The sequence below is a fragment of the Enoplosus armatus genome, chromosome 2 (assembly GCF_043641665.1).
Source record: "Enoplosus armatus isolate fEnoArm2 chromosome 2, fEnoArm2.hap1, whole genome shotgun sequence".
NCBI classification, from domain to species: Eukaryota; Metazoa; Chordata; class Actinopteri; order Centrarchiformes; family Enoplosidae; genus Enoplosus; species Enoplosus armatus.
The window spans coordinates 10216480-10241420 of record NC_092181.1 but is presented as its reverse complement, the minus strand read 5'-3'; the positions used below and the strand labels follow the sequence as shown (position 1 = coordinate 10241420).

Here is a 24941-nt window from a genome sequence, read left to right as displayed (position 1 = left end):
GGACATTTTCTAATGGCTTCCGAAAGGGATTTATGGCCCTAAGAGATCAGAGAAGTGTTCTGAAGTCAGAAGAGTAGCATGTAATCCTTCATCCTTCTAATAAATTTCATGGGTTTCAGTCGGTGCAGTAAAAAAACCCAAAACAAAACAAAACCAAAAAAAAAACAAAACAAGCAGTGGGGAGTTTTTAAAGGAAAGACTAAATTATGACAAAACCGTCTGTCTGCAGGCATTTGCACGTAAAAGAAAAAATCAGCAAACACGCCCAAAAAGTGGTGATTTTGTTCTGCAGTTATTTTATATGCATTATGTAAATGCTCAGTGATTTTTCTGTTCACCCACAATGGAGCAATACAATTACACAACTAAAGAAATAAGAATCAAAAATATTGGAACAAAAAACACGAGAATGAGACACTGTGGTGCCTGTATAGGTTCATGTCTGAACTAATCATAACTGTGGCGAGTAGTGGTTAAATACTACTTATATACCACTGTCAGGTGTAAACCTATCTACATTTTGGAAATGAAGAAAACCAGCCTTGTTTGAGCTGGATCCATGTCCATTCCCGCTATTGTCTAAAGGGGTTTGAAAGTGTTTTATGTGTGCAGAATTGGAACGTGACTCTTGACTTGTGGGGAAACGCAAAATCAAAAACTCCCTGCTCCGGTAAGTCTGGAGCGTCGCTTGGACTCTTTCGTTTGTCTGTGAGGGGAAAGTGTCCTTCATGCCTGTGTTTTGGGGTTGAAATGTTGTGTGTGTGTGTGTGTGTGTGTCTGTGGTCTGTCCGTCTTGTTCCAGGCTGCTCTGCGCAGTCCTCAGCAGCTCTGCACTGGCTCCGGTCTGGCACCCCAGGACTGGACTGAAGGTAAGTCTCGAAACCTACCAAACAGCCAGCGTTGTCTCCAACGTCTGCGAGAACGTGCTGTTAATTAATAGGATATAGCAGGGATGAATTGAGGATTATAAGTCAGAAGGGTTCCTATCATTCTGTCAGCTCTAGGTGCCACAATTTAAACCGACACCATATTATATTATATTTTGCATGGATCAACTTAATCGACAAAGGAACTACTATCTACAGAAGCCAGACAAATATAGCACATAGAATAGTGAAGTCTGCCAAGGCAGAAATATCTAAGTGAAGTACCATACCTTAAAAAAATAAAATAAAATAAAAAAAAGTACAGTGCTCCAGTAAACGCACCTTGTTATTATCATCCACCTCTGCTCGTGTTTGCACACAGCTTCATTTTCGATGGTGTTGTCCGGCTTGCTTGAAAAGCACGCAGCGCTGTTGGAGCAGAAGTGGGGTGACTGCTGCACCTGCTCGCACTGCTGCATTTCACTCCAATCAATATCGTATCACTGTCAAGACTCCAATATGCTGTGCTGTTGAGCCTCTGATTAATTCAGCATTTAGACATTGCGGGGGGGGCAAAGACAGAAAGTTAGTGGGTGTGCGTGATGAATAGCGGCTAAAAGTGGCTTGATAAACCAAACAGCCCCGATTAAAGGTTTTTTAAACTGGGGGCCCGTGAACGCGCCCGGCGGCGCTGCGATACACTGCCGACGTGAACGCAACGAGTCCTGCGTCGTCTGGCAGAGGAGGAATCAGCGGAGCATGGAGCAGGCAGACGCTGCCTGTGTCTACCTGGAGCAAACCCCCCCCCCCCCCCTGTTTTTTTTTAGTTTTTTTTTTTACCTTGACCAACAAAAAACGACCTTGCCGCACTAATTGACACATTTCTGCTCGCGCAATAAAGCAAGAATTTCTGTGAACGTGGCGGCGACTTTCAGAGCGCCTCATCTCAAGCCAAGAAGTATCGCTCACGGTGGCTGTAAAATGATGTGGACTTCACTCTGTGAGCCGTTTAATGCCGGCATAAAAGGCTGGAAAAATAAACTTTATAACCACTAAGACATCAAAATAAGGGCCTTTTTTTGTGTAAGCAACATTAGTTGTTGGTTGTTGTTTTTTTGTTGTCCTGTTGGAGCTATTAAAAATGTTATTCAAAAATAAAAAGTTTGGCAGCTTGTTTTGCACTTTGCGTCAAGTGTTTTTGTGGAAAAAGGAGGTGTTTGATGTTGACATATCAGCACGTTCAGCATTTAGGGAAAAAAAACTGGACGTGAGCCGGGCTTTGGCCTGCGTGACACATCTTCTGTGAAAACGTTCCAGCTCCGCTTTTCATGATCTATACACTTGCAATACACACACACACACACACACACACACACAGAGAGAGAGAGAGAGAGAGAGAGAGAGAGAAAAAAATATATTATTATCGTCATAGAAATTACCGTTCTACAAAAAAAAAAAACGAATAGTGTGGCGTTATTAATATTATTTAGGCTAATATATTTGCACTTCTTGGATAATATTCTGGGACACAAACAACAACAGCAACAAAAATCAAAATTGGTGCCTTTAAAATCAGCGTGTGGCGGAAGAATTTAAGAGCAAAAAGTCCAGGTCAGCTCCGCGGCGGACGTGAGGCCCTATCGGCGGGGCCGCTTGGCTGGGGCCTCGGCGCTGATGCCGAATGATAATCGCAGCGTTTTCGTTCGGAACGTGAAGGTGACGAGCAAGTTTACGTCCCGGCGTTGATCTCCACAGAATGCCGTGATGATGTTAATGGCGCCTGTGATTAAACCGGGTTAAGTGTCTGACCTTCAGTGAGTGTGTGTGTGTGTGTGTGTGAGAGAGAGAGAGAGAGAGAGAGAGAGAGAGGTTTACCCGCTGATGACAGTAAAGCACGCTTCACTGTGATCACCGGTTGAGTGACACGGATGACAAATGGTAGCCCCACGGCTGAAGCAGCTCGCCCACTGGGTCGTGGTGGCATGATCTGGCGCACGCTGCGCGCAAATTAGCCGCGGGAGCAGATCAGACCAGTAAGGCGGAAACATCAACACGTCTTGTGCGCAGGTTACCCGCGCTCCCTTGTTCCTTTGCACACCATTACTTTTTTCTTTTTTTTTTGTTTGGCGATTTAAGGAGCTGTCTTGGAGACGCTCCGGGGAAAGTAAAGCCGAGGGAGTGAACCAGGGCTTCGCGAACTGTCGGTGATCCCATATATATCCACATCGAGAGCCCAAACACCCAAGGAATGCCATCTGAGAATAGTTTAGTTGTTAGATAGTTAATAGGTCCCACTCTACCACTGCTATCCAACAGGATAAACCCTGGACTGTTTGCAGCAGCAGAATCAACAGATATACACAGAAATAGCTCTTATTTTCCTAAGTAGGTTTCTCAGGAAGCTGGTAGAGAAACATGGCGGCCTATTTGGGAAAAATTGCACAAAATGCCCAAACAAAGTCTGTTTTCTTTACCAAATTTGGACACGAATTGATGCATTTGAGGACACAAACACAAAACTTTTTCTTTTTGTTTTTTGTTGTTGTTTGTTTGTCTGCAAACTGTCCAAACACATGTGCCAGTGGAGTTTAAATATGACATTTAGGAGGCATTGCTACAGCTACTCAACGAGGCGGGAAAAAAACCAATCACCGGCATAAACGCGGACCTGTTTTAGTTTAGCGTTTTAAGACCGAATGCAGTCAGCCGAGCTGCAGTGTAAATTAGTATTTCAAACAAACAAACAAACAAACAAACAAAAAGATTGTTCTGTGGTGTGTCACACTGTTATTATCACATGGAGTAAAATGGAACCGGTGAACAGTTTGCAATTGAAAAATGAGTTGAATGTGATCCATAAGGGAAGTATATGAAAATGTGGATTAAAAATGTTTTTTCTAGAAAAAGGAGAAGGGGTGGGGGGGTGGGGGGGGTGACCTACAGCTTTGGCTCGATTTCGGTGCTCCTGCTGCTTTGTTGGGACAATAAAAGAGCTCTGGCTTTTCCACAAACGATTCCAATACACCGGCCAGTTAATTATTCACCCACTGCTTGCAAGAAACGTTCTGTTGTTACTCCAACAGCTGTTCATTTCGGGTCACTGCCTCGACAACCCCTCACGTGTGAATGGTATCTAGGGCCACTCCAATTAAGAATCACGCCCTGACACTCGGTCATGTCGGGGAGGACAGGTTTTGTCTTGAAAGCCCAGGTTAGTGTGCAACATTTAGTCATGCAGTCTTTCAAATATGGCCGCCACTAGGGTAGCATCTTTGCAGCCAGGTCCTGCTCCCAGTTTGAAGTCGGCGTCGCTGCTTCCAAAGGCGGCCGCGCTAAGTACATCACTCATCATACTAAATCACAAGTGACTTTGTTGGTGTGCTTGTGCACCTTCAGCCTGTGTGTTTGTAAGGCAGGTTATATTGTAAAATGTAAAACGTAGGAAGGATGAAGTACAGTCAGCCGCATTCACCCTTTTTTTTTCTTTTTCAAGCGTTTTCGCTTCAATTTGGCAAATACATGACCTGTGGAATAATAAGACATGGGCCTGTGTAAGGTAACAAACTGTTCACAGTATTGATCTGAACACGTGACTTAAATGGGCCCCCGGGGGCTGAATGATTCAAGGCCGCGGTATCGATAAGCTCCAACGTTATTGGCACTGGGGACATTAAGAACAGACGTTTCCTCTCTATTTGGCCCACGTAACGTCACCGTGCACGTTTCATTGCAGCGACTCTCGTTTATGATTTGCAATAAGATTAAGACATGAGACTGCCTGATGTGCCAGGGGGCATTATACAAGCACGTGTGAGCAATTAAGAGTAACCATTCTACCCCCCCGAGCAGAGCACGTACCACGTATCAAGGCTCAAGTCCTCGGGTCCGGCCCTAGCTGCATGTCACACCTTTATATATATATATATATATATATATATTTATAAAAAGTAACCGTTAGTCCATCTCTACTTAGTTATGAGCACCCTTTCATGCAACGAATCCAGAGTGTTTTCGTGGACCCGAACCAAACTGGGTCTCAGGTCCAGACAGTTCCAGGTTTTGGGTTTTAGGTATAGGGTTTTGACTGGACCCAACATCATCAAAGAACGAGTTAGCATAGAATCAAAATGGCTTGGTTTCCTCTCTTCATTTCCTGAGTTTTAGTCATAACTCCGTGACTCTTATGGTACAAACCTCTCTTTTAATATTGCTGGGTGAGGCCATTTAGCACTATTATGAATGCGCAATTCAAATGAACTCTTTTGCTTGTCCCGGGCTGTTTCTCTGTGGCACTTCTTTGCGTTGGCAGTAGTGAAAAGACTGAGAAGATGGCAAGCGTTCACTCTTTATGTACTTTCTCTTCCTGTTTGACACCGAGGACAAACATTGCTGGGTAGGAATCTAACTTTTGCTGTTGTTCGACATTTGCTTGAAAGAGTTTAGGTGGCAACAGTTTCTACTTTTAATGTGCCGATGATATGCAATGGCTTCATTGTGAACCTGGCGGAACAGGCCTGTTCAATTGTCAATGGTAGACCGAAATTGGAATTAAAAATTACAAACCAAGAAATGAATAAACTTTACGGGTACCCACTGGCAACCATAAATATTCCCAATGATGCAATAGTTTTGGAGTGAGTTTATTTGTTTCTAAGGGATAAAAAAACAATGAGCGGAGCGCAGAAACATCCATCCGAAACAAGAAGTGACTTTGTGTGTGTACCACACCGGGTGCCACATAGACACACACACACACACTTCTCTCGAGTGGTGACACACAGATCAAACAGCGTTAACCAAGGACATGAGGTTGAAAAGAGGAGGGTGCAGTGGACAAAACAGGACCTGGGGTCAGGTCCTGAGGTGGCAGGTGAAGTGATTTAGACTCGCTTGTGTTTTTCCTAATCTTCCTGCGAAGTAAGATTGGCCGGCAGTCAGTTGTTGTTGTTGTTGTTGTTACTGACTTACCACCAATGACAGAGCTCCCTGAAACCTTTGCGCTCGACTTTCCAACACAGAACCAAATGTAGTGGCGTTTGGGATGGTTCATTTGGACTTAGAAACTACGTAAAATGAGACACGAGAGTTAACTCATTTGATTGTGATTTATCCCAAGCCACATCTGAGGGCCTTGAATTCCCCTCTGGCAATAGTAATTAGTACCTAGGTATAGCTGCAGTATTTGCTAAGCCAGCACTATTACTAATACTAATACTATTACAAATACAGGGATACTGAGCACAAAGTATCAGTCTAACCCGAGAGTGCGTGTATGTGTGTGTGTGTGTGTGTGTGTGTGTGTGTGTGTGTGCCAGGAGTGAAGTTAATAGGTTGTCAGTGAGCTAAGCTCCTCAGAGAGTTTTTTTTTTTTTTTTTGTTACGCATAAAGCATCTCTGCACCACTTAGCTCAGCTCACCTCTCCCTCCGTCAGGGGAGGGGTCAGAGAGAGAATGAGAGCGCAGCAAAGAGACAGAGTGAGAGGTATGATGTGAGACATCATTCCACAGCTGGTTAACAGATGGCTGGAGCAGACACACACACACACACACACACACACACACCTTTCCCTCACTCTCAGTGTATATCTAGCTTGCAGTTCTACCGCTAAGACAGCAGCTAACTACACACACAGTTTGGTTAGAAACACGTCTTCTCGCCACTGACTGGCTACAAACATTGTACTGTGCATGTCCACTGTGTGTTAACGTGGACATGACACAGCAAATACGTTGGCCAGATGTGTCTCTGATTTAGACGCCAGTGCACTTCATCAGTGCATATTAAGTGGCACTTTCAAAAGGAGCTTCGAGCAGTTCAACTGCCGTCTGAGCAGACCTTCATTTTCCAAGATCTGTCACTTCTTTCGGTTGAATTAAGGCCATGGTCACAGTCGGCTCTTGGATGAATGTGCCTGCATTTTCAGGCATGCTAGCGGTCCACCTCTAGGAATGGCATCGTCGGTCTGCCTGTCGGTCATGTGTGCAGACATTCATGGTCCCCATAGGACGAATCCCTTATATTCTGACATCCTGACTTTTCATCTTGAGGCTGACATTTTTTTTGTTCTTTAGTGAAATGTCTTGACAATCATTGAATGGGTTACCATGACATTTGGGACAGATACACACTGCAATGACGTCCTCTGACCTACTCGTGTGCCATCATTAGGTCCAATTGTAAATGTTGTCCAATCCTGAATTTAAACTAAGATAGTGAGCATGATAAACATTATACCGGCGGCATATTGGCATTGGCATTGTGACACAGAGCCACTGGCATGCATGGCTGTAGATGTTCCTCTTTTGGTGCGGTCACCCACGCTTTCATGGGGGGCATCATGAAATTCACACCAAATATTCAGATCACGACATGACAATTTGATAACCTCCCTTTAGCGCCGCCCTAAGGCTAAAATGTCATAAGATATGTCCTTATGTATTTGTCAGGTTTCCATCGAATTTGCAGAGCACATTCATGCTCCCCACGGTGAAAAAAAACCCTTTTGATTTTAATGTTGGTGTCCATTTATTACTAAAAAAGGACTTTAAAATGATCAGTATGTTGTATTGTGGGGTGTAATGGACATTGCAGCCGTCAGTCTTTGATTTCTTTTTGGCATGGTCATCTATTCCACACTCCTGAATCTGCTGCAAAATTTCTGCACACCCACTTTGCCATCGCGCAGTGTGATTTTTTCTTTTGCAGTGCGATTTCATTGCGGTATTTGATTTGGATTCTTAAATTAGGGTTGTTCATGAAATTGAGGTATGTTTTTTTTTTTTTTTAGAAAACACCTACAGAGCAAAGACGGGAAAATATATATATATTTTATTTTTTAAAAGAATCATAGGACAGCACCAGCAACTCTCGGAGTACTTTTTTTTTTTTTCATTCACATAATCCTCAGCGCTCACCTCGTTCAATTTCCTCCTTCCTTCCTGCCTGTGATGAAAACATAAGCTAGCAGCTCTCTGCTGTCCTGGAGCTGTAAATCTACCACTAGACGGACACAGGGAGACGGGGGGGGGGGGGGGGGGGGGGGGGTTGGGGGGGACGTGATCTAACAGTGATCATGTCCTTGTGTGTCTTCTGAACTAATAAATCATCATTGAGAGCGCCTCTGCTCGGGGCTGCGTGGATATGCCAGCTGCTGCTGAGTGTTGCTCAACATCTGACGAGAGCTGGGACATGGGCAGCATGGTCCACAGTTGAGAGCAGATAGCCTGGACGACAAAACGTGGAAAATGGCTCCTTCGGTTTACGTCTTTGCGTGCTTGTTATTGTGCTGACGTTTTGTCAAGCCCCTCGGTGTCCCGCACAGACGCAGCAGCGGGCTTTCAACGTAAACCCACCCGTGTCAGGTGACGTAGTGTAAAGAGTGAATAAAGTCCACGTAGAGAGGAGGCTGGGGAGGGGGGGGGGGTGAGCAGGCCAAACACAGGACTTTCACGCAGTTTCGAATGAAACAAAAAGCCAGTGTTTACTTATTTTAGGTTTTAAGTTACATAACGTTGGAGAATGAGCGCTGACGTGGGGAGAAAAAGGTATAACCCTTGATGGACTCTAATAAATGCCAGAAATCTATGAGGTTTAAATCTTTTTTTTTTTTTAAAAAGGATGATGATATACAAGACCACGCAGCTCTTCATGAGGCAGGGGTGGTAGAATCAATCTCTGGGTCGAGTTAAACCCCCCCCCAACCAAGAATCAAGATGGAATCTGAAAAGTCCAGTCAAAGTAGACTTGATTGTATCAAAGAAATCAATAGTAAGAATATTCGGAGCATATATTGAAGCCTGACAGATTTTTGATACTTATTTAACATAGCAATCACAATCTGAGCAACTTGTTGCTGTGCCGAGTGCCGCCGCCATTTTGTGTCAACTGTTAATTCACATGCACACATAATGTTGTGTATATATATATATATATAATATACAACAACACAATATATTATACATTATAATATATTATGCATTATGTTAATGCAGCCATTTAATACTGGAAAAGTAAAAGTGTTTTCCATCATTGCTTTTGTATATGTATATGGTCTGCGAGGGTTTCTGACACAATCAAAATCTGGATCTGCCCCCCCCCCCCCGCTGACATAAGCCTACAGGTTTTTCCCCCGTAGCCCAGAGCCATGTAGAGAGAAGCTCTAGCTAATTACCAAGAATTGCAGTTCTGTCGCTCTGTATTTATCATGGATGTGTTATATTTACGCATTCAAATTTCCTTCAAAGAACTTCCTGGAACTATCTGAAGTCTGCGTGACTCACATGACAGTCGAGCATTTTGAACTTCCTTGATGCGACTCTCACACTCTCCACATGGCTCTGCTGTAGCCATGGCGGTAGCCTACTCCCTCAGTATATGGTTGCCACAAGTAAACCAGTGGTGGGTTTGAGGAAGATACCAGTTTAGAAAGTGTTTCAAGGGACAATATCTCCATTAAGTGGGGTGAGCTCGCAAAAAGAATGTTCAGGTGTAATCGCCCCGTCTTGGGTGGGAATTGACAGGGAGGAGGACATTGTTTTTCTGATTTCATCAACTTTAGTGGTGAAGAACTCTATGAAGTCAGTTGCACTAAGCATGGTGCTACACTACCCGTTGCCAGGTTGGTTCAAAAACCTAATTATTAGCCAGAAAATAATATCAGCATTGGAAAAAAATAAGAAAAACATCTGCACCATGACAAATCAGGCTAAAGTTTTGTCGACCCACCCAAGCTAATTTCTACCGACATGAAACCATCCTACAGCCACCTACAGGGGCGGAAAATCGCCCAATCTGGCAACATTTCTTGGGGAAATTTTCCACCCCAGATGCAGTTCTTTTCTGGTGCTGTGTCAACCAATCAGGGGCCACCGGGGGAAGCCGAACATATTACACACGTACCACCGTCGGGCGTTTATTAGTCATCGCACGTTTCTGTTATAATGTCTGATTTATGTGAGAGTAACAACTTAAATGTATACACACACACACACACACACACAGCACAACAACAATGTTCACAATTGGAATTGTAGGAGGGGGCGGCGGCCCCCCAGCACCCTTAATGGACCACACTGGCTAGTACAATGCATTGACAGTGTAAACTTAAATTTAAAGTAGTTGAATGAAGTTGAGAGGCTAGTAAACCTATTTAAGACCAGGCTGAGCCCTTCCAGTATGTTTAGCAAGTTTTACACGTAAGCATTGTGAGGCCAGGTTTTAGGTAATGTTAGCTTAGCTAGGTTAGGCTTTAGTTGATGGGAACTAGGTAATCGCTATGGTCACACTGGACATGCAGGGTCTGACGCAAGGGCTGCATTGCATCTTTCTTTCCCTCGCTTCCAACACGAATCCAATGATGCGCGAGCCAGATGAAGACTCCTCCAACATGAGGCGGTGAAACACTGCCGCTTTTGTCCACCGGAGCCGCCGAAATCAACACAAAATGAAAGTTCCCTGTAGTCGCTTCGACTGGAAACACAGCGGTCAGGATCATATTTAACGCCTTGCACAAAGTGTTGCCGATCATGAGGACGACGTCCGAATCAAAGTAAATGTAGCAGACAGCATATTGCGGTAAGAGCTCTGCCGCGCAGGAAGGCAGACGGCAGGTTCTGCACGACGACGGAGAGAGAAACAAGAGCAGCAGGCAGAAAGACAGAAAGCAGAAATGGTGTAAATCCTCCTGTGTTTGGAGGAGGTGGTTTCTGTGGTTTCGATGGCTGTGTTTCGAGGGCTTTCAGCCTTTGATTTAGCTCACAGTGACAGACGCAGGCCGCTAAGAGGCCAGAGGTGTGTTTAAGCCTGTGAGAAACTTCTCATGACCCAACCCCGGAATTTTCTTATGCTAGAAATACTAGAATATATTGTGATTTCTCAATGTGTTTGACTCACAAATACAAAATTTGATAAAGTGGTGATCTGGGAGTTGCTTTGGTCCGACTATAGCTGTTTGCTGCCGTGTTTCTACACTGAATTTCCCAGAAATCAGTCAGTCAGACCATACGGGAGATACCGTGACATCTTCAGTCAGACATTCTGTTTGACAGAGTTTGAGTTTCTGTAGCACTCTTCGCTCCATTCTGTTCTTCATCTGCATAGCCGTGCTCTCAGTCTTTCAGCCTGCTTTAAAGTGGCGCAAGTGTGTCCACTGTGGACACGACTGACAAATATGCAGAAATGCTAAAACACGGAGTAGTGGACAGTCATCCAGTCAACTAGACGTCTAATCTGGTATTTCTGTGCTGTGGACTGCGCCTTGTTGTCCACTGTTGTCACCCTGTCTTTCCCAATGTGCCTGCTTATACGTTTTCCGTTGTGGCCTTGCTTTTGTCGTGCCAGACTGATTCAGGTTTTTCACGCACGTGTTGATTATTATGTGTGTGTATTGTGACGTTTTCCGTTAATGCCTAATAATGTAGCACAATGTTGTCTTGTGGTAGTGCATGTTTCTATTATTACCCGTTTTATTGCCTTGACGCTGCGTATGTGTGTCGAATGTTTTCATTAGTACTTGACAATGGAGCAAAATGATTTTCTGCACGATAACTTGACGAGCTTTAATATTCTCGTTTTTTTTTAGTATTTTTTTTAGTATTTCAAGAATTTCACGAATTATTTAAATTTTAAGCTTTTTTTTTTTTTTAGGGTGACAATTTTTAGCACATTCACAGCCATATTTATTAATGGCTAATGGCCCTGTTAAAATAAACAGATTTTTTTTTTTTAAATACTTAACATATTTTTTCACTTTTTTTTGTTTTACGCATTCTCATCTTACTCAAACGACCCCCATATGGCTCCAAACAGCTTCAAGAAAAGCTTTTTTTTTTTCTTTTTTTTAAAATCTCTATTTGTTTCAATTACAAAGGCAAAATATCAAATTAAATTTCATTGCTAAGACCCGAGGGTCCACATGAGAATTTGAGAGAATATGACATAAAATAAAAAACAAAACTGACTACCACTCCAACGGTTTTTGTCTTATATGCTCCTCTGTCATAAAGGTGTCAGGGTCCCCCCCCCCCCCCCCCCCTCCATTTATGAAAAAAATATCTTCACTGTCATAGTTTGGCATAGAGTTGACGCTGAGCTCTTGAACTTTGAAATCCACCACATAAAATGGCCACCAGTCATTCCTGGCTCACAGCAGGCAGCAACGTGATATCAGTTAATCCTGCTTTCCTGTTCTCTCCCTCTCTGTAAACCCTGTTTTCTCTTTGTGTCTTTAATTGCGTCAGCGTCTCCCTCCCTCTCTCTCTCTCGCGTCATTGGATATGGGTTAATATCCTCTCTGTCTTAATCCTCTGTTTTCTTCATTTGAGCTTTTATTGATTCTCCATCTCCGTTTCATGTGGCTGCGCTTTTCATTTAGAAGTGGCATTTGACTGGACCACTCTCAGTGGCCGCTGGATACTAACTTGGCTTGTGGCGTGAATCCCATCCCAACATCCAGAGCGGCAGGGCATCTTTGGTTAAATTATACGTTGCAAATGGCATCGCAAATTATGATATTAAGAGTAGCTGTATTATAACTAATTGGAGAAACTGCGTGCAAAAACAAAGCCTTTGTACAGATAAATACATTTGGTGGAGCGAGTCCAAAGTATGGAGAAAAATACTTAAAATTATGAATTCTTTCTTTATTGTATTGATGTTTTTTTTTTTAACCCCTTAACATCCAATTTTCTCCCTTTTATTTCTCATTAAGTTTGTTCCAGCTATTCATTGAGAACAACCACTCCATCAAATGGAAACATTCAGTCTTAAATTTTATACACGTCCCGGTGCGGAGTACAAAACTGTACAAACTGATTTTTTTTGCCTCCCAAGGACATTAGAAGGCTCCCTCTAAAAATTTAGATTTCATTACATTCGGGGGAAAAAAATGTTGTTTCAAGCCCAAATTGGCTCTTTTGGTCAGGTACAGAAGTAACAAAAATATCTTCTCTCTTTTCTGAAACATTGAACTTTTTCTCGTGTAACAAAATCAAATTTCAAAGGGAACGTTCAACAGTATTCTTTGGGAAGCAGAAATCCCCCAAATTTGGCCTCACCTATTTATATTTGTATTTATCTTGGTGCTATTTCATATAGGGCACTGGTGTGGAGATATGCGTTACATAATTCATATTTATTTAAAAAAATAAAGAAAAATAAAGAGAAGAAATATTACATATTTAAATATTACATTTATGAGGCTACCACGTTTTCTTATTATTACATTACAATAGACATTCTTTGTGTATGTATTATTATTATTATTATTACCAGTAGCAGGAGTAGTAATAGTAAATAGCTGATGGATGAGTGTTAGTAACCGTAGTAACAGTAGCCGCAGTACTTGCAGTATCAGTGGTGTGTGTTAGCAGGAGCATTGTGTGAACCAGCTTGCAGTGTGTGTGTGTGTGTGTGTGTGTGTGTGTGTGTGTGTTGCAATGTCAGCAGCAGTGGCTGCTCATGCTGATGAAGTGCAGACGCTCTGGGGCTCAGGAGGCCATCCATCATCTCCATCAGGCTTAAGTGAGGCTCTCCGGACTGGGACGCCACCAGACGACGACCCAGGCCCACCGGTCTGAGCTGGACTAAATAAACACCAGCCCCTTCATCATCATCATCATCATCATCATCATCCTCCTCCCGAGACCCAACTTAGGTCAACATCATCAGCAGAGAGAGAGTGAGAGTGCTGGTGGGTTACATGGTGTTGGATGGTGATCATTATTTTCGTATATTTTTCCCAATAGCACATAAACATCCCGTACTCACTCCAAAACTCAACTTCAAATGTCGAAGTTGTCTGACAGTAATCCCACATCCATGTAATCACACAAACATGCAATAGATGAATGGATTCTTAAAATGTGGGAACACATAATTTAAAAAATCCTAATTGAGTCATATATGCCGTATTCAAACCTGTACGTGCAGCCGTGCGTTCTGCTTGGGGTCCAACAGATTCATGCTACAACTGATGAGCTGTGATTGAACATCTTGATCGGACGCTCCAGAATGACCACACAATCGACACTCTTGTCTGGTCTTGGGTGCATTAGCACCTCTCATATTGTCAACGATATTAATTGAAAACCTTTTTTTTTTTTTTTTTTTTTTTTTGTGCTTCAACAGTTTAGACTCAAGTCACTGGCTCACATCTAGTCACTGAAAAAGACAGAATTCTTGAATGTAGCACGGCTTCAGAGTTGACTTACTTCCCCTCCATAAAATGGCACAACTGACGAGAGAGGGTTTTTTTTTTTTTCATGTTTGAAAGTTGCTCGAGTGCTGGTGGGTTACACGGCGTTGGATGGTGGCGTTTACTATTTTCTTCCCCCCCCCCCCCCAATAACACACAGCGTTACATATCAATGCATTCATTCGGAACATCCCGCAGTCACTCCACCACCACTCAAATCCCACATCCTGGGAACAAAGTGCAATAGATACCTGGATTCTTAACTAGAGGCACCTTCAGTGCCTTATTCACAAACAACAAATTTGGAAAAATAGGATTTTTTTAAAAATGTAGTCACATGTGCCATATTCAGACCTATACATGTGTCTATTAACTTAATTTAAGTCACGTATCAAGTATTCATATTGTAGGACTTTTTCCCCATTCCATTTCTACGTTTGGTATTTGGTATTCTGTCCGGACAATAGACACTATACGCTTATCTGATTAATTGAAGAAGCATATTAACTGAATATGAAAACAATCATACTATCTGCAGCAGTCTCAAGCTCCGAGGGGGCAGATCACTAAAACACCAGGATAAAAAAAAAAAAAAAAAAAAAAAAGGGAGCCAAAAATTGCATGAATGAAATCAATTTTAAAATATTTTCCAGACTGTTTTCAGTATTATTTTTTGACACAGCCGGTACAAATGAATAAACTCCTACCAGCAAAATCCTGCTACTGAAGACACTATTCCATTCATTCTTTCAGCACGTCAGTTTTGTTTTCATTGCAGATATATAGTCAAATATATATATATATATATAAATATATAAAAGTGTCACTTTTACCTCTGTCGGAGAATGTGAGTGTGTGTGTACATGTGTGTATCACTGCACTCTTTTCATTTGCAGTACATAAAACAAACACCACCCAGGGATAGGTCATTCACACTCTCTCTCTCTCTCACACACACACACTCTCTCTCTCTCTCACACAGGTCAAGTGTCAAAGGTCATATTGTGTCTGGAGAGGATTTACTCACTTGGCTGTTTGATCTCAAACATGTACACTCTCTCTCTCTCTCACACACACACACACACACACACACACACACACACACACACACACACACACACACACACACACACACACACACACACACACACACACACAGAAATAGAATTGCAAGAAGCAGTGTGGCCTGTTTCAAAAGAAAAGGTTTCAAGTAGGATTTGTATTACCAAGGAGGTATATTGGTACCAAAGCATCGCAACTGCTGTTTAATGACCTGGATCAGAGTCTTGTTAGTGTTGACACAGTTACTGCAGATTGATTACCATTTAGTAATTGTTAATATATGCATATACTGTATGTATTATTATTCTAATTGTTTTTAGAACTGAACTGCAGCTCTCATTGCTCATGGGCTTTCCTGGCAAACCAGATGAAACAGTAATGTGACCGGGTGCAATCGCAAGTCCTCCAACCCACCCAACAGCAGTAGAATTAACCAATTTACTGTCACATTATTTAGCATTAGCAACATCAATAAATGACTGCCGAGCTTAGTGTTGACAAATAACGGATGGAGCGTTTCTCCCGACATCAGTTTTGAGAGATTTATTCCTTCAATGCTTCTGATTTAAACTGTAGAGAAACTGATAATCTTTAAATGTCTGTAATCACTTCCCTGTCCATCTTTCAAGCTTCACTGCAAGCGCACTCCCATTGCTGGGAGAGAAATGAAACACACCTCCGCACCACCTTCATCTCGTGGGGAAGCAGAACCAGATCTGTCACTAAACCATGTGTTCAATATCAAATAAAATGAGTGGCGCATGATTCCTGTCTTCAGAGGTGAATCTCTGTTTCTACCTTTTTGTACCTCAAGCTTCAAAACTGCAGGTGGTCGAAACAGGTCAGTTCAAAAATCGAGCCCAGATTTTAATTTCTCAATACATTTTGTCAGTCATAAAGTCTTCTAGTAACCAAAAAGAAAACAAAAAAAAAAGAAAAAGAAACACACACTACAGGAAGTGGTTTCCCTTCATAATTGAAAGAAAACAATAAAGTTAAAGTTCAGTGTGGATCATCCGCAATAACAAATCTTCAATAACATTCATTCATTCATTAATTCAAATTCATTCAGCTACTGTCAGATTTACCTCTCATGAAGAGGTTCTTTTCACATAATTTACTTGGATACAAGACAAATCAAAAAATAAATAAATGTTGATTGGTATTTGGTTATGATATTGAACCCCCTTCATTTAAAAAAAAAAAGAAAGAAAAAAAAGAAAAAGGTTTAAATACGAAACTGCTTCACTGTGTCATCCTGTCTGTTCCTATGGTTCCATTCGGTAACCACTGTGACACTTAGCTGCGGCTACATGCTAGCTGCTGGGACTCATTAGTAGCAGCTACTAGCACAGAATGACCGTCATCCTGCATTCAGGTCTGATGGGCATCATTAGATTGATGGAGGCATTCATGTCGAGTAGAATGACACTACTTTTGACGGGCTCCCAGCTGCCGTGGTTGTGGTGTTATGAAGTCGTTGTAAAACGACATGTCGAATTTAAATTGATGGATTGACGCTGTTCTGTAATTTTATTATGGTGGTGGGTTGTCTCTCAGGACATTTTGAAAACAATGGAAGCCTATGACTTCAGGAACTAAAGCTAAACCTGTGGCGACTGGCTGTAAATACATGTGCATCGTGCAAAAAAGTAAGAAATTATAGCAGTAACACATAATAAACTTAATAAACCGGTCAGAATGAATGAAAACGCTTAATTTCTTCTCTTAACATGATCTTTCTCTACCCTTGACTTCAGCCACTGCCTTGATAAACGATGTCAGAGTGAGAGTCAGATCCATCACCAAACCACTTTCTTCATAAAGCAGCATAACTGCACACAAAAAAAAGCATGTCACCTCCAAGAGCAGTGTCATTATTACATAATAATAATAGTAATACATTAAATTTCATTCACAATCTGGACCAAAGCTTGCATCAAATTGAGCGAGTTGGTTCCTACAGCACTGAAAATACTACATGTGCATTTCACTTTCGCTTTTTACCTGTGTGACCATCCCATTTATTGTGAAGCAATCCATCTGAATGTATGCAATTTCAAGGATTTGCATGCATTTTCAATTATTTCACATTCGTGGCGTTTACCGGTCCCTTTCTCCTCCCTCATTTTCTCTCTCAGGTACGGACAAAGTCCACAAAATGGCAAATTGGAGTTTAAATATGATGCTGAAATGAACTGAAACCAAAAACTAAAAACTTTTACAAACTTAATGCAAAATGAATATTCTGTTCACCATGGCTTGCCAATTTACTGAGAGGTATTTTTGATTTTATCTTTTATTTTATTTATTTATTTTTTTTAAATCGGCATATTTCACCGTCACGTCGCCTTGACCACCTCTCATATTAGTCATGGTCCACTCTGCTGTAGAATGACGGGGTTTTTATACCACTGCAGACACTGCTAAATGTTTTGTCATTTTTTTGCGAATGAAATTACCCGCGAACAGAGCGCAACCGTTAGCCTTGTGTGGCGATTTCGGGGGACGTTGATTATGCCAATGATATCGAATCTGACGAGTGCACACCTCCTCGGGAACAGATGACACTCACCAGGCAGTTAATAGTTTGGTGACTCTGACTTGGAACACTCATACAAGCACACCTCACAGGAAAAAAAAAAAAGTGAAAGATTTAGGATAAGAATTTTCTCGTAATGTGTTAAAAATAAATTAAATTAAAAGTACTCTGGCATGAGCCACAGAAAACCAGGTTCAGTTGAATCTTGACACTTGGACATTCTGGTTGTCACCACTGGACAGTGTATCAAGGTCAACCGACTTGCAGAACAGCTCCAATGCGCCTTTGTCATTAATAACAGTGGTAAACGGCTACTAGTGGTATTAGCAAGTGATCCTGTGCTAGCCTTGGGTTAACGTCCCCCGTGTCCCTTCCTGCAAGAATGGACCAGCGTTTGTCCTACTGGTTGAACGGGAAGCAGCTCCTGTCCAGTAAGAAATCAGCATGACCTGTCCCGGCAGTCCTCGTCGCACCCTCACCAATCAGTGGTTCCCATCCGTTCCAGTGCAGTTATCAGAACTCGTCTTCATGGTTCCACCTTAAAACCTCCGTCTTTGCAGTGAGACTTGGTTTTAAAGACACGTCACCTTTTGATCTAAAATCTAATAACATTGCTAATATTTGGAAGTCTCTCTCTTCGCAGTGCAGTGATGAATTTTCACGCGTTTCTCCTAATCTTTCCAGTAGGATGCATTCATTGCTATATTTCTTGAAGGACGTGAACATTGTTTAAATCCATTTCCACAATGTTCCATACTTTCCAGACGTGTGTATCAACCCAATCACCAATTCCTATTCTTCAGTGCAGTATGAGGACTTCTGCTGGACAGCTGGTAGGCGGAGCTACGCAGCCACGTGGCCGATCAGGTATATGTTGTCGTACAGGTGGCCTACGAAGTCATCCGAGACATTATGTGCCGCTCGGCGAGTGTTCCTGATAAACTCCCTCTTGGACATTTTGTTTTTGACGTGGGGGCTGGTCAGGTCGATGGACAGCAGGATCAGACTGTAGCACAGCACATACACAGCGTCTGCAGAGAGATGACAGCAAACCGTGATCACAGGGCTGTTTTTGTTGCTCACGGGCTCTCGCACGAAAGCTCGGCCGTGTGGTGCTAAAGACAACAGGTAATTGGTGTTAGCTGTTCAAAATGAGAGACACAACCCCATGAATTTCAAGCATGTTTCATGCGGACAGCAGGACTTGCTAAAAATGTGACCTCAGCTACAGAACACTCCATGGAACCTCAAACTCCTTAAACCAAACGTTTACTGCAAGAGGAATCACCATAAAGGGGCAGTACAAGAGCTGTGCTGTACTTGAGACTTCTTATTTCTAAATCACATCTAAATATGATGAATAAAGACGCATTAAAACGTACGCTGTGCTCTAAACTGTTCTCCACTGCTTTGCCCAATCCTTTCCAGAGGGGATGGAGGGGCAGAGTAGCATGAAAAGGCAGACCTCAGAAGGGCAGCCATCCATCCATTTCTTGCCTTGGGCTTGAAGCCATTACGTTAATCCTACTAATCATACGAGTAGGTCCGAGGAGTTAACAGTCACAGAGTCAGGGATTGGTTTCTGTATGGTCTGCTGACATTAACAAAGCCCTCAGCTGGTAAATGCATGGTCCATTGACAATACTGAGGCCGGGGATTACTTAAAAATAAAACCCTGACGATTTTCCCTTTCGGTGGCTGCGGGGGCCACAAAATGAATGTGTGGGCCAGTGGGACAGAAGTGTGGTAGACTCAAAATCCCTTCTACTGTCAGTGTTTGGCCCTCTAGCTGCAGGGTTTAAAAATGATTGCCTGTTCAGGGTCAAGATAGATTGGGTTTCCATATTTCGACCCCCCCCCCACCCCCCGACCTCTCTTGTGGCACCACTGTTAAGTCAAAGTTTGACCTGCAGATCAGAAATATTAAAATCTAATCCCACTGCCATGGAATGCACTGAACTGTATTTATGTTCTCAAGAAAGAAAAAGCCTTTTTACAATTTGGGACAATCCATGAGCGTTCCTTTAGTGCCACCTTCAGGCCAAATGCTCACTGTACACAACTGTGAATACAATTTGTGTACACAGTCGTGTACAACTGGACGATTTTAGCTTACAACAGCAGATATATTGTGTCTGTGTATATGCCGGCCAATAAGTAACAAGATAGATGAGTCATCAAACTGTAAAATGTCCCCTTCGGCAAACATCTTGGTCACGCTTCTTTAATAACCAAATCTGACAGATCCTTTTTTAACTCTCAAATATCAGTTGGGATTTACAGAAGCTATTACACTGGACCTTGACCTTGAAATGTCCACTAGTACGCAACATATTTGAGTATCTTACAAAACATACTAACCGGATCCCAATCCACTTATTCATACATTGTCACATTTCTATGAAATCATATTCGTGGCCTCCGGAGGATGAATTCTATTCATTTTGGTGCACCTGCAGCATTGCATCAAAATTAAATTGGTCAAGCAGTAGAAATGCTGCTGCACTGTTTATACAGGGGGCACCTGTCCCTTTGGTTGTATTAGGCCATTGTGGGCAAGGACTGCTTTATAGCAATATTGGATCTACAGAAACTTGTATATACTGTATATACTCAGTTGGCCGTTTATTAGGTGCACCTAGGTAAAAACCAATTGTAGTCTAGTCCTGCAATAAATGTTATTAAATTAAATAATTAAATGCCAATATAGAGAGTTTGAGAAAGATTGTTGTGGCCTGCTGGTACTAAAAGTTTTCAAATAATTCAGACAATTTTAATTGAATCTAGAAAAATCAACCATGCCGTACCAATTGCTTCCCTTGATTGGCTCCCAAATAAATGACAAAAATACTATTTTCTACAGTTCATCATTTTTTCCTGCTGTACCGAAAATGTACTGAACCACTGTGCACCATCGCACCACTATCGAACACAAGTTTAAACAGGCGAGTGTAGACGCTGACATTAGTTCATTACAATCCTACTGGGAGCATGACTGCCACAAATACAGATAAGCAAATAAGTGTTACCATTAAATTAGGTGAGGATTTTAAAAAGCCAGCCAATTTCAGTTTTTAAAACGCTTCAGAAACAGGGAGGGATCTTAAAAATCTACCGTTGTCTAAATAATATTTTGCCAGCAGAATCCCTTTTTCATTAAAATACATTTGTTGTTCCAAATACTGGACTTCTCTCGTCACAGGGATTGTATAACAGCAATAAAGTAATGTCATATAATATATATACACACATACGTAATTACCATTTGCATTTTGCAATTTTCAATTTCATCTTTACAATTTAAGCTTTTAGTTTGAACATTTCCATTTAAGCCTTTGCATTTTAAATTTCACCGTTTAAATTTCAATGATCATTTTACATTTGAAATTTAATTTGCAATTGTCTTTTGTTTAATTATGGCCCGATTATTCCTAGTAGTGTAGTAAAAATAATTATCTTTATTCTCATTTGAATTCTGACCAAAAATATCCTCCATAGAGGAGGTCGTGTGGTGGCCCCTGGAAGTTGCTCGATGTCCTCCCAGATGTTTATCTATAGTATTGTCATCCTTATTTTTTTGTAATTTTACTATATTTTTCCTGAGGTTTCTTCCATCTTTTTCCCCGTTAAAAGTTTTTTGGGGGGAGTTTTCCCTTATGCAAATCGACTGTATAGATTGTAAAGCACCTTGATTTTTGATGTTGACTTGACCAATTAGCCTAGGACCACAACAACTACAAAAACCTTTAGTTAACATAAGAGTATGTGTTCAGTAAATACAGTATGTGTGTAAGTACTAACCAGGACTGAGGCCCAGATCTTGGACAAGACCAGGGTTACAGGTACAAAACCTGTGGCTGAACTTGGTAATGAGGGTTTCCAAATACTCCCCTCTCTCCTCTGGTGCGTGGATGTGCCTGAAGAAATCCCGCAGAGCATTGGGGAGGAACTGGTTACTGAAGTTATGGAGGGTCACCAACTCGTCCAGGACATCCCGCCTGCACACACACATGGCCATACGCAAAAACACACACTAAATGGCAAGAACGAAGCAACGCTTTTTATGCACGGGTACGTTGTTGAATTATGAGATGTGGAATTCTAATTTCAAAAGGGAAAGAGGGCACCAATAAATGTGGAAGTCAAGTTGTGAGCTTTCTGGGTATTCTGTGTGTCTCTGCATCTGTGTGTTAACCTCTCATCCAGGTAAATCCTCAGCATCTTCCAATTGAGCCGTCTGGTGTAGAAGATGAACTTAGCCAGCTCGGTCGGATGATCCACGAGTATACCTTTAGACATGAAATAACTGATACCCTACACACACACACACACACACACACACACACACACAAAACACACACACGCAGAAAGAGAGAGAGTCATGTATCATAATCCCGGAGGCCTCTCACCTGACAGAGCCCACCAATCCAGAGGCAGAGCACCAGGCCAATGCAGCCCGAGGCGAGCGAAGCTGTGATTTTTGTCTGAGCTGTTTGCCTTAACTCGTTGTTGTATAGTTTAAAAAGATAATGACATCAAACACATCATTTTTGTAGTGACATCACTGTCGCAGACACCAACACGTGCACACTCTCAACACACACACACACACACTGCAGAAGCTATGAGGATGGAGCGTGCGTCTGTAAGACTAGAGATCTTGGATGTTTGGGCATGCGTTACCTCCTGTGGGTTAGCATTGAATGTCAGGCTGCCTTCATCTAGTTGTAGGTACAGTCTTCTATATGAGAAACCAGCAGGCAGTCTTCTGTTGTAGATGGAGCAGTGTCCCCATGTGGACTTACACAGCCTGATGGATCGACACACATGGGTTACAGAATAGAAACAAAATACACAAAAAAACACAATAACTGTCAACTGTTGTCTTTATCTTGTTTTCTGTGACAAGAGTGTAGTCGGCACGTCACAAAAACACGTCATTCATTTCCAATACCTTGAACTTTCTGCCTCCTCGTTTATTTCGTATGCGAGTATAGTCCATACAACACAGCAGGATGACTGCTGGTCACCAAGAGGCCAAAAACCACCCCATTCTTTTAAATCACCATCAAAAAAAAAAAAAAAAAGATCACAGAAACTAGAAGTGAACCGCCTTACCCCTGCCATAGATACTCGTCATGTCCCAGGTCCTGCCACACACAGCCGGCCAGACACAGATCAGTGGCATTCAGATAGGACAGTATGGTGATGCCTAATTCGGGCGGCAACATCTCCAAATCTATAAAACCGTGCTGTTCTTTACCTACAGTCACACCGAGAGGGAGATAAAAATAAATAAATAAATAAATAAATAAAACAAGCTACGTGACAGCTGCCTCAGAAACATACACACAATTTGAATTCTTCCCATCAGGCTTTGCGTTGTTTGCTACTTCATAGGTGTGTCGCATCACAACAAGATGGTTTCCAGCACGTTCTCCCAATGTCAACACGGCTGTCTTCCCACGATATGAGTGTGTTGCTCTTCTGTATGCACTGGGGCTGCAAATTCCATGCATTTTTCCTTAGCCGATAGTTGAACGCGTTGAAAATCAATAATCAATTCATCATTAATAATTTTAAAAAAAGACAGAAAACACGTGTCTTTTTCTCAGTTGAAGGGTTATTTAAACAATTCTAGCGGCAATCTAGTTATGTGAAACATGGATTCACAATACAATAGGCTCTTGCTGGAAAACGACTGCTCTTCATCGTCTGTCCTTATTCGACCGAATGGAGCCACCAAACAAAACAACGTAGTTCAGTAGCAAAAAACAAAGCAAAGCCTCTGCATTATTGCCTCTGCACACACGACACTACAGCCGCTTCTAGCCGACGCCGACATGATGGTTTGGGGGGGGCCGGTAGCTCACCTGGCAGAGCGCATGCCATGAGGATACACAACAGTTTGCTGGGAGGACGATGTTCCACTTTCGACTTGCACTGCGACCATTGGGTACTGACTTTTCAGGTGTTGGTACATAGACCATATTCACATGGTACTATGAAGCTTTGATTGGCTTTGCACTGGCATTGTCAGCCCAGGTAAAATAAGGAACTAATCCTTATTATGTCTACCTATGCGGATTGTATGCGCACGCCATAAGAAAAAGGAGAGGGGCAACCAAAGAACACTGACCATCCCAAGAATACACTCAAAATGCATAAGAGCAAGCAGTACAGTTACAAAGGGCAGATGCAGAGAGTTAGAAGTAGCTATGCGCTTAGCGTGTGTTTGCATGTTCATACCTCCCATGCGTGTTCTCAGCAGATGGTAGATGTCGGGGCCATAACAGTGCTGAGGAGCTCTTCTCTGGGGACCTCCATCTCTCCCTATAGGAAAAGACAAAAAGACAATCAACTTACCGTCTTAACTTTCTTACTGCTATTGCAAGTTGGAGACTATCCCACCATAATTTAACTTAATAACAAAGTCTTATTTATTATCATCCTTACTTATTATTACATTTGTTTGTTCATATTATTTTATAAGTATGGTTTCACTGGGGTCTTCATTCTCCATGTATAGTATTTATTTTTAGATTTTTTTTTGTAAATTGTGAACACGTGGAAATGTCCTCATTTTACTGTGTATGTAACAAATAAATTACTGGCCTAGCCTCCTTTGTCTAAAACATTTGCCAAAACAGAACATTGTCGCTTATCCTGAATCACTGTCAGGGTTAACAAACAACTTGCAGGTTGTAGACCCCAGTGAATCAATGTGTAGGAATGGGATGTAGAACCTAAATGGGACCATAATTTACAAAATGAACATCATGCTGCATTGAAGAATACTTGAAACCAGCGACTGACCCCTACTAACCCTACTCATTAGAAAAATATGTACTGAGGTAATAAATCAAGTGAGAAGTAATATTCTCAGACTTCTATACAATCGGACTTCTTTTTGCAACCAGTGGACATGCTGGCCATTAGAAAGAACGCAGATTAAGGCACTTCTGCATTGGCTTCACTTTTCAGACCCGGGTGTTGGTGCTTGCTTTCGCATCAATAAAAAGACGAATTGGACGTGGCGGGACAGCAGCCAAGTTGGCACTGGACAAAGGTGGAAGCAGGAGCAAGAAAGATGTGCGACACAAGCATAAAAAAATCCTGTAAGGAGAAGGCAGGGATATATTAATGTTTAAAAATGTTAGTATTACCTTGCTCTTGTCTTCCTCCTCCTCCTCCTCCTCGGTCAGCCAGTCGGTCTGCAAGCTCTTCCTGAAGCTGCTGCTGTTGTCTGGGAGGCAGCCTCCACAGTGCCTGACCCAT

At 42.1% G+C, this 24941-nt stretch overlaps 1 protein-coding gene across 1 annotated transcript; it reads right to left on the bottom strand.

Moving 5' to 3' along the window:
• Positions 1-18427: 18427 nt before the first annotated feature.
• fbxo8 (F-box protein 8) lies at positions 18428-24941 on the bottom strand. Its single transcript, XM_070925366.1, has 7 exons — positions 24830-24941; positions 23913-23996; positions 22782-22926; positions 22347-22473; positions 21859-21977; positions 21465-21661; positions 18428-18694 (listed from the first exon to the last, which is right to left on the bottom strand). The coding sequence occupies exons 1-7, from the start codon at positions 24939-24941 to the stop codon at positions 18507-18509; spliced, it is 972 nt and encodes a 323-aa protein (XP_070781467.1). The 3' UTR covers positions 18428-18506.